At 33.1% G+C, this 11,724-nt stretch overlaps 1 protein-coding gene across 1 annotated transcript in view; it reads right to left on the bottom strand.

Annotated features, from left to right (window-relative positions):
* Nucleotides 1–2,082: 2,082 nt before the first annotated feature.
* The window catches only part of LOC150102734 (RNA-binding protein Pasilla-like), a 180,448-nt gene continuing 170,806 nt past the window's right edge, over nucleotides 2,083–11,724 (bottom strand). The window contains exon 4 of the mRNA XM_090399805.1: nucleotides 2,083–5,221. Within this exon, the coding sequence (XP_090255931.1) occupies nucleotides 3,845–5,221 (1,377 nt within the window). The 3' untranslated portion in view covers nucleotides 2,083–3,844. The remainder of the gene's footprint in view (nucleotides 5,222–11,724) is intronic.

Here is an 11,724-nt window from a genome sequence, read left to right as displayed (position 1 = left end):
AGTGCTCACAAGTAATAGTCTAATTTGGTAAATTAGACTATTACTTGTGAGCACTCCAATATTGTGTATAGGAGATTAATAATTATATAAAGTTAATCATGTAGTGCTGTCATAGTAACCTGAACATCCCTTGGGGATACATATCAACTGATGATGAAAGCAATGCAAACATTCAGAATTTAACGAAACATACTTAAGTATGTGCATGCATGTGTGTGAAAAAGGCTTGCTTTGATTTTCCAATATCATATTTTTATTCAAGTTAAAACCAGTTTTTAATGAAATTAAAATGAAAAAAAAGCTATTCTGAATACAAAATTCTCAGAATAAATTAGTGGTTGTATATGTTTATACTTGGACCACTTAAATGTCCCATAATAATGAAAAATGAAGTACTCCCTTAATTTAAACAGTCTAGTCAAACACTAAAAGCTGTTAGTAATGTTATTAATACAATGAACAACTTGAACAAGAGAACTTTTCTTTTAATCAGTTGAGATCAGAAAATGTTTTGAGATCATGAAAATAAGAACATCTTATGAGAGGCACCTGTAGATGAGCTGATTTGGATGGCAAGATAGACTACTACCACCACCTGGAAACATCCATGGGGTGCTAGGATTTATCACAGGAGGTGCTATTTCATGATTTTTTAAAAGAAATAAGATCTCAAAAACATGAAGGACTGCTACAAAAAAAAAAAAAAAAAAAAAAAAAGACTCACAAGAGGCAGGGGCAAAAGATTATACTTATATCAAACAGTTAGTTCATCAAGTTTGATTATTCCAGTTGTTGAAATGAACAGAATGTGTGTGTGTATATAAGTAATAGTTAATTATATTAAACCATTTTTTATCTTCACATTCTTTAAAATGTGAAGATATAAATTTTCACAAAATATCAAAATTGAATATTTAAGCTGTTTACTAACAGTGTTAATGAAGTGGATAAAAGTGATGTATTTTTTCCCCTTGGAAACAATAAGTTCATGCACATAAAAAAGCAATATCAGATAAATGGAGTGCAGTTAATAATTAAATTTTGGATAGGTTTAATTTGTAACTATGGTCCTTTCTAGCAGTCACAGATCCAAGTCAGAAATTCTGACATCAGTGAAATGCTGGAATAAAGAAGCTATAATAAGTGTTAAAGAAAGAAGAACATACAAAGGAGCACCACTACATTTCATGTTATATATATTTGTGATATTAAGTTTGACAGGCAATTTATCAACAAACTATTGGCCTGCATATGCATAGCTATTGTGTGATTGGAACATTATTGCCAGTTCTTTTCAAAGATTAACAGGATTATTCATTCTTCCACTAGAATAATGGTGTATTGTAAATACAAATCTACTTCAGTCATACAAAGAGAAACTAATTAAAGCTAATAATGAACAAAGTTTTTTGATTAAATTATATCTACCACAATACATGCACTCATTCACACATTAAGTGCAGCAGAATTTATATATTAATATTTAGTCTATATATCTCAAATTTATGAATATGGAAGTTTACTATATAGCTTTTCAAATTTTAAGAACAGGTAAACATTTTTGACATGTTAATACAATTTTACCTCTTAATTTATATTTGTTCTGGAGGGGGGGAATTATTACACAGTGAACACTATTCTCAACATCATTACTATTTTTTTTTATGTTTTGACACATTCAATTGTTAATGACTAAAAGATATGAAGTATTTACAACAGTAAAAGTTCAAAAAGGAGTTTTACTACAAAAAACATTATGAAGGCCCCTAAATAACTGCATCATTAAAGAAACAGCGATACACCATAGTGAAGATAATGTACACACTAAAATAGATTGTTTTTACTTTTATGGTCCATTACACAGTTATGGGCACAACATGTCATGTCATTTCATGTCTGTATTTAACACATAAATATAGTCATTCTGTTAAACTTATTTAAAGAACTTTTTGTACTTACAAAACAAAAATAGAATGTTATCATACATTTTACCTAAGATATTCTGTTAATATACTATAGTTATACAAATGAAATAAGCAAAAATATTACAATGGTTATGTATGCATTTTATGTGCATAACAATTAAATACATGATTTATGTAGCTCAAAGTGGGATGGATATGTGTACATGAGTGTGTGTGTGTATGCATGCACGCATATATTTTGACACACTGTCTTACATAAAAACTTTTCGATAATTCTTTTGATTACAATAATAATTTTTAGCAATATTTCATCTTTACAAATTAATATAACAATGGCACAATAAATATATATAAACATTTATTATTTTTAATACATCATTACCTATGTTTTTATTAGGCTCAAAACTAGGACTAGGCTCAAAACTATGAGCCCATTCCTCCCCAAGGTCACTTGATTAAAAAATTAGTTATAAAACTATTACTTATGCACATGCATGAGAGAGAGTGCGTGAAAATGACATTTCCATCGAATGTGCATACACTTGATTTTCTATTTGCAAATAACACTATTCAATTATATAGTAATATATAGTAAACACACAAACATATAAACTAATTTAATTTACAACATAAAGAATACATTTATCATTAACAGATAAATTAATGGTATATAAGATTAAATCATGTAATTTCTTTAATTAAGAGTAATGATTTCAAAACAAAAGGGCAAAAAAAAATAATTACTTCATATATATATATTAAGTATATTACTTGCCTATTTTGATAAGCAAATAATAATAAACCTCACTAACTTTCAAATATATATTAATAGATACATTTTCTCTATGCTTTTAATTAATGACCAGAAACAGAATATTAGCGACCCAAAGTGGACCCCTTATTTTGAGAATTCAATGTGAGCATTACAATCTTGAGATATGGCTGTTGCTGCTAAATACGTTTCACCAGCAAACAACTCTGGAGCAATATTAACAATATTTCTGAAATATAAAAATTAAGGACAATACTGCAAAATATTTGATACACATTAATGAAACTTTAAAAGGATGCAAATATTTGCATAATTTCTATAACGCTGAAAGCAACATAATCGTTCATTATTACTTTCCAACTAAGGCAATTTATTCAGACAATAAAATTTTATTATACCATGTTATCATGGTACAGTAGTAGCTATGATTTATGTCCAGCACTGAGAGCAAGTGTTCAACCACTAATAGTTATTACAGAAATTATACACTAACTCAAGCACATGTTTTTAATGTATAAGTTGTGTGAGATAAAACAATGCACTCAGGAAGGAAAGAACAAATCTTCAATTAACTTAGGGGTATTATACCTATACATAACCTTTAACAGAATTCTAGTTTTGAGGTCTGCACTTTAACAATGATAATAACACCAACAATATTACAACAAACTTTTCTTCTGGAACTGCAGCATGAAAACCTGAGATATTTCTGATTTTACTAGAATATGAGAAAATGCTATTCAATACTGTTTGTGCACTGAAGCTCTTTTTTTTTTTCTTTTCGCTCTATGAGAAATGCTACACAACTTTCTTATGATATTATGCTTACATGCAATTTGTAAAGACAATCATGTACAAATCATACAGAAAAGGGAGGGGGGAGAAGAGAAGAAAGACTTGAAGTGTGATTTTGCACGTATATATTACACTATGGTTTAAAGCTCAATGGTTAATATGCACATAGTTTTTGACAATAATATGGTAAACACATTCGAATATCTTCAATTGAGAATAAACCACAGAAGCACCTCACACCAGAAACAGCCCATTATGCACAGTCCACAGTCAAAGGCAGGAAAATAGTTACTAGACAAGGATGGGGGATGGAGAAATGAAAAAGGTCACTGGACGATAACTGTGGGCATTGTTAGCGTAGAACAGCCATGGTGTTTTGACTGGCACGTTTTGCTTCTTCATCAGCTATCTGCTGCTCTATGAGATACTGGGCAGTGCTTACAGCATTAGGAGAACCTGCAATGGTTACTATTCTATTACGTGTGCCAGGAGCAAAGATACCTTTTTTCGATATTTGAATGTTGGCTCCACTAAAGCGCTGTATTTCTACAAGAGCTCTTCCACCTGGTCCAAGGATGGCACCAACAATATTTTCTCCCACTTCTATTTCAATCTTAGTAGTCTCTCCCTGTGAATCATTAAGGGATGGACTTTTACACATAGATGCTGGACCTGAATTCAAACCAGTACCCAATCCAAATGAATTGTTATTGATAGGTAAAGCTGCTGCACCAGGAGAACCAAGTGCAGGAGAATTTCTTCGGAATGGGTCAAAAACAGATCCTTCATTCTGTAATGGAAAACGGTCACCTGAACGTGTAGCTGTAGGGGAATTAAATCCAGGTCCTAATCCTAGTCCAGACATTCCTGTTCCAAGACTTCCAATTGGTCCGAACATATTTGAATTTGCAGCCATAGGTGCAGAGGTAGCAACAGCATTGCTAGTTGCCTCTAAACCAGGAACTCCAGAAGATGAAGTATACATACCTTGGCTAGCAATACTTCCTGGAGGTAAAGGGCAATTACTTGCAGCTGAACTTGAAATGCCCATGCCTAAACTTCCAATTACAGGTGTACCATTGATATTATTAAGCATCGTTCCTAGACCTGATCCAAGGATTCCGTAACTAGCAAGAGTGGTCATAGCAGTAGTAATCTCAGCTAATGCATGTTCTGAGTAGCCATTACCACGTAATATACCTTTTATGTTCTCAATCAGCTGAGCATTGTTGCCAGGCGGCAAAGCAGGAGCTCCAATTCCAATTCCCACACCTGAAAATGGCAAGATACCAGGCTGTGCAGCACCACCCTGAGTACTGTTAAAATTGTTTGTGACTGTAGGACTAAGACTATTTAAGCTGCCATTAGAACTATAACTAGTACTGCTATTATTCATTGCACTACTTCCACTTTGAATGCTACCTGGATTAGCAAATGGTGAACCAGTAGGATTAAAATTTGCCACAGGTCCTTGTATATCAGCATAGCTCACATTTAGACAACTTCCACTCTGAGGATCTTCAACAATTTTTGCTAAGATCATAGCACATGCCTTTTTGTTATTTTCTACTTCTCCAATTACAGTAATACACCGTTCTGCTAATGCATGATCCTTAGATTTTTGAGAAATTTGAACATAAGCACCACTTTCTTCTTTTATTTGCTTTATATAGCTTCCTCCTTTGCCAATTATCATACCAGCTGTACTATTAGGAACCAAAATTTTTACCTAAAAATAAATAATAATATCTTTCATATCAAATGGTTATTTTTTAAAAAAGCAACTCAAGATAAGCACAATTCAGTTATCTACAAACCTAACACAACAACTAAAATTAAAGAGAAAAAGCAAAATTCATTGATTCAAACAATTAGTTATGATGATGAAAAATGGCTGCAAAGTTAATCCCATGTTGAGTTTACAGGCTAATGTGAGTTAAAAAAAAAAAAGGGGTGCATAATCATATGTTAATTTTTTTTGTATTTTTGTTTATTACAAGTATGTTAAATGAGAGAGCACAGCAATTCTCATTCAAAATGGACACTATTACAAGTTACTTTAAATGAGAAGAGATTACTAAATATTCTGTTAGATTTTTGAAGCAGGAATAACGAGCATGAATGAACAAAAATGTATTTAAAGAACATGTAAAGTTGTTGAATTTCAAGTTACAGAAACCAAGTTATATGGTGAAACTGAAATGAAAAATGCATTTGAAAATGCTCTATTAAAAATAAATAAATGAAATGAAATGTCAGGTGATTCCAAATATAAGGATGCTGATCAAATTTCTTTACTCTTCTCTAAACTTTCTAAATTTGGTGGAAATGGTTTCAATTGCTAGAACATTTTTAAGACTTTAAACATTTAATTTACTCTAGAAAATTTATTGGCAGTCTGGACAAAGGAGAATAGATCAGTTTAATGTGGCAAAGTATAAGGTTATGTATTCTGAGGTGAAAAGATTACTCCAGAAAAATGATGAAGCCAGGGATTTGGGGATGTTAGTGGACAGGGAGTTAAAGTTTAGAGGACATATTGCAAAAGTGGTTAAAGCAGCTCATCAGAATACTTGATTACTGAAGAATACTCTGAAAAGCAGAGACAACCAGGTTACTATACCTCTTTACACTCTTTAATAATGGAGCTTGGTAAGACCTCATCTTGCCTACTGCATGCAGATATTGTCACCTGGATTTCTTGGAGATGAGAAGGAGGTGGAGAGGATCCAGAGGTGAGCGAACAAGATGAAATGAACCTTATGAGGACAGGTTGAAGATATAATATGGCTTACAGAAATTGGTTGGTAGGCAGAAAAGGGTGATGTGATTGAAATATACAAATTACTGAAGGGTTTGTACAAGATTAATAGAGGAAATTTTTCAGAACAGGTCTGGTAGTGGGAAAACTAGAGACCATCCTTGGAAACTGAGCAAGAGGGTAGTTAGCAGGAATGTCAGGACTAGGATTTTTTGCTTGGAGAGGGTGAATGAGTGGAATAGGTTGCCAGTCTGTTGTGGATGCTATGACTGTGAATGAGTTCCAAGCAAAAGTATGATGGATACGGCCTAATGTTGGATAGTGCTTGGCATTTTACAGCCTTTTGAGAGTCCCTAAATTTGGCTAAATATCTTTTTACTTAAAAAAAAAAAAAAAGTTAAAACAGACACTGCTGTCTGATAGTTTCATCAGCATGATTTAAATGCCATACAAGATCGTATGCGGAAATGAGTTTTAAACTGAGTCATTACACGAACACTGCATTTCCGAAGTAAAATGGAAACACAATCCAGAGATCTGTTATATCAGTGTTTCTCAAAGTGTGGTTCATAGACTAGGAGAGGGTCCCTAATATATCCTCAAGGAGTCCTCGAGTGTTTGCAAAAGGTTACATGGTGGTGGTGTGTAATTTTGTTGCTTTTGTTGAGTAGTGGAAAGTGTTTATTGTCTATTCTTGTTTACTTGAATTTTTTGGTTTAGGATATACAGCAGGACCCCCGTATCCGCGGTCAACCCCGGTCCGAAGATATTAACATATGAAAGGTCAACTTACGAAACTTTCATAGTCTCTACAAACATTCCGCTTTGAAATAATGTTGGATCTAATATCCACTTTGCTTATGTAATTTTACATCGCTGAAATGAAGCCGTATGGCTCTTTCTTTTAGTAATAGACAGTTTGGCTGATCGCAGAGATTGTCCAACACCAGGGCAACTCGTTGCAAAGGTGGAAAAAGCTACACACATCTAAGGTTGCTAAGATTCCATTCACATTCAGATAACTCTATTACGGTATGTTGTTATAATTGTTCTGTTTTATTATTAGTTACTTACTGTTGTTAATCTCTTACTGTGCGTAATTTATAAATTACGCACAGTAAGTAAAACTTTGTCATAGGTATTTATGTATAGGAAAAAACATAGTATATATAGGGTTCGCTACTATCTGGGGAAGAAGATTGAACCAAACCCCGCGGATACAGGGGGGGGCCTACTGTATATACAAGCACGTGCATTTCTAGAGATTAACTGAGTTATTCTCAGTAATTCTAATGTTTTTACTAGCAATTGTCGATTATTCTCAGAAGTAGGATTCAGCCAGTTCCTGCACATTCCTTTGAACTGTTTCATAAACTTTGAGTTCTACGAACTGGCAGTAGTACAGAGAAAAGGCAGACTTAATAATGTAGTTCTCAGGTACAGTCACAAGACAGCTAGAATCGAGATGAAACTAGTGCAAAAGTGCATAGTACCTTTACAACATAGTCGCAGAATGCTGTCTATGAATGCAGTAGGAGTCTCTATCACTGTCAACACCCTAATTGTGTGTGTTCATTTGCTCCAGAAGTAGGATTGTTCTTTGTTCAAGGTGTCAAAGTTAAGTGGCAAGGGTGTACTTGCCACTTAATGTTGAGATTGTGAGTTATGATTATAATTTGAAGTGTCAGCAACTATGCAGAAACATTAAGTAGTGAGTACACTTTTTGGTCTTATTTTGCAGTAATATTTTCTTTTAAATAAATTCAAATTTTTACATTTTCTGAAAACTAATTATTTATCAATTTAATAGCATTTTACATAAGGATGGATTGCTGGTAGCAGATCTTGCTTTCTGTCGACTTCTAAAAATACATAATAAAGCTCAACAGTATAAATAACACCAGGAGGAAAAAATATGTTTGTTAAACTCACTAATATTTAGCTGCTTTTCTACCAAGCATCATCAGAGCACAATGAAACTGTGACAGGCACACAGCACTAAACCTAGTAATTGTAGGAGCAATTTAAATTGTAACTGACACACATAATGTCCTTACAGGGTGCCCTCTATGGGTCAGATAACTACAAAGTTAATTCAGACAAGTCCGGCTATTAGGTCTTAAAATGATAGTCTCCCATATCTTTGGTAAATTAATGCAACCATATTTGTTGAGGTTGGGAAAGTGTTTAATAGCCAATGCTGATTCTAAGAATAGCCTCTCAGATCTGTAATGACTTCTACATAACAAAGATATTTATCTCCATATAATGCTATGTGAAGGTGTATTCAAGAGCATGGTCTGCCAATCCCAACTTTCCATAGATATCTCAGATGTAATTTTTATGTTCTTTAAGGCATATGTTAACTGATCAACCAGTCTGTCTTTGAAGTTATCTGACCCACAGAGGGCATCACGTAAGGACATTAGGTGTCAGTTGTAATTTAAAATGTTTCTACAATTACTTGGTTTAGTGCTGCATGCCTGTCACAGTTCCATAATGTTCTGATGATACTGTGTAGAAAATTGGCAAAATATTTGTGAGTTTAATAAATGTATTTTTTCCTCTTGGGTGTTAGTTATACTGTTAAGTTTTATTATGGGAAATGAACAACACCTATGCCTTTCTGCATAAACTTCTAAAAATGCTGAAGGAGATATAACTGAAATATCAGACAGCCCTCTGACTCAAAAAAAAAAAGGAGAAATCTACTCCAAGGAAACTTTAAATAAGACAAGAAGATATGATGAAACTCATATCTTCTGATCAATGATATCAATGAATCTCATTGTGTTGTATGCAACAGAACTTTTTCAAACAGTATTATGATACCAGTGAAACTGTGTCATTTTGAGACTAATCATTCCACAGACATTGAAGAACTTGCTGTTTTGCTTGTATTTGTCTGGTATCTGCACCAACTAATAATTGAAGATCTTCTTTCATGTGAATACCTGACAACAAATACAAGTGGAGTTGAAATATTCAGTATATTGAATCATTTTTTTAAAAATCTCATGGTTTATCTTGGAACAATTGCATTGACATTTGCACTAATGGTGCAAAAGCTATGACAGGTCAAATTGCTGGCTGCATTGAACGAATTAAGGAAGTTGCACCAAGGCTTACTGGTAGTGACTGTATTCTCCACCCACTCAATCACAGTATTAAAAAAGACAGCTTACTTAAGAATGTCCTTGATGAAGCAGTGAAAATCATTAATTTTTATTAAGACTTATCCCTAAGTACACGCTATTTTAATACTCTGTGTGACAAAATGGGAAGTATGCATAAAGCCCTTCTAGTACATAAACTTCAGTATGTAAATGTACTAGAGAGGAAAGTCTTGAGGAAAGGCACTTGTTCAATTGTTTGAATTGTGTGCTGAACTAGCTACGTTTATCATGGAACACAATTTTTACTTGAAGGAGAGACTGACAGACTGAATATGGTTATTCAGAGTTGGACATTTGGCAGACATTTTCTTGAAATTGAATGAAGTGAATCTGTCACGTCAAGGAAAGCAACTGAGTGTATTTTGTTGCCAATGATAAAATTTGAGCTTCCAAGCATAAATTAGAATTTTGGAAAACTTGTGTCAATAGTCGTGACCTTGACAGCTTCCCAATACTTCAGGGCTACACTGATGAGATCAGTGGTGATATCAACAAAAATGATTCTTTGTATAATGAAATGTGCCAACATTTGGAAGATCTGCACGATTCCATGAACCACTATTTTCCAAGTGACAACTACACGATGTTAAAAAATCATACATGGGTAAAAGATCCATTTAAGGAGCAAGATAGACCAATAGATTTTAATGCAACAGATTATGAAGACCTCACTGATATGGTTTCAGATGTCACATTGCAACAGAATTTTCAGAAACTACCACTTTCTGAATTTTGGTGCAGCATCAAAGAAGAATATCCTCAATTATTTGAAAAGACTATTAGAATACTCCTCCCTTTTTCAATTACTCATCTTTGTGAGGCTGGATTTTCTTCATGTTTCAAACAAAACATCATACTACAACAGACTGAATGCTGAAGCTGATATGTGAATCCATCGACTTTCAAGAGATGCATAAAAATGTAAAACAAAGCCACTCATCTCACTAACTTCATGAAAAAAAGTTTGTTTCATAACAGTATGTTATGTTATTATGAAAAGACTTTATTACAGTTATTATTAAATAAAAAATTATTTTACAAAGTTCTCAGTTTTAATTTTCAATTTGGTAAACACTGATGATACGGCCAACATAAACAAAAACTCATTGGGGTCCTCAATAATTTAAAAGAACATAAAGAGGTCCTGATAAAAAAGTATGAGAATCACCATGTTAAATGTTATTTATTTTTTTTAAATCTGACCCAGATAATAATCTATTTTTTATATATTAAAATATATTTTTAATATCTTTTATAATTTTTTAAATATATTTCTCATATTTTTTTAATATATGAAAATATATTAAATTCTAATATATTGCATAAGATGCCTTAATTTATACATTTCCATGTTTTTCAGCATGCAAGTTTGGTGATTTGTAACTTATTTTAACAATATTACAACAAGCCAACTAAATTTAAAAAAAAAAAGTTTATTAGTTACAGTTAACATGCAACAATAAGTAAGTGAAACAATTCAAACTGTAATGGGCAATGGATCTCAAGTCCTAATTTGGCCCTCTCTAATGTTTAAAAAAGAAGTATTACAGCTTTCCTTCATGCTTACACGGTGATCAGAATATATTATAAAAATTATGGAAACAGCTACCGTGTTGGAGTAAAACTTTAGTTTAATATAAACCAAAATAAATACTCAATGTTTCGACCTTCACATTAAGGTCATCATCTGGAGTATACAACACATAAGAGACAAGCTGCACTACAATCTACATGGCATGCTAAAGTTACTGACCAACCGTTATAACTATTGGCTTGACCTCTCGTGAAAAAAAACTTAAAACTTCAAAGCTAGAGTTTGATTATTATCATCCTCTATTAGGTCATCATCATCATCATCAAATTCCTGCCATGTACCCACAAGGGGTGTACAGGATATGATAGTACTACATGAAAAAATTATATCATTACTAACTTCCTATCTACAATTTTCCTCCAAATCAGTCTGTTACTTGTCAAGACTCCAACATTATCAGATCTTATATTTCTATCGTCTAAGGCACTTTGTACCGTATCAATCCACCTATATCTTGGTCTTCCTCTGGGTTGTTTTGCTGCCAACCTGGCAGAGAACACTTGTTTTGCTAATCTTTCCTCGCCCATTCTATTTAAGTGACCATACCACCTGAGATTAGCTCTGCTAACGCATTCCTGGATGCTGACAATATCAAGTTCTTTCCTAATATCCTCGTTTTTAATATGATATTGCCATTGATGCCATCTGTTCACGCCTATAATCTTTCTCAGGACTCTCATATCTGTGGTCTCTAGTCTTTG

The sequence above is a fragment of the Typopeltis vanoorti genome, chromosome 10 (genome assembly GCF_054136105.1).
Source record: "Typopeltis vanoorti isolate ZY-2024b chromosome 10, IOZ_Tvanoo_1.0, whole genome shotgun sequence".
NCBI classification, from domain to species: Eukaryota; Metazoa; Arthropoda; class Arachnida; order Uropygi; family Thelyphonidae; genus Typopeltis; species Typopeltis vanoorti.
The sequence above is the reverse complement of the archived record's forward strand: the minus strand, read 5'-3'. Positions and strand labels throughout refer to the sequence as shown.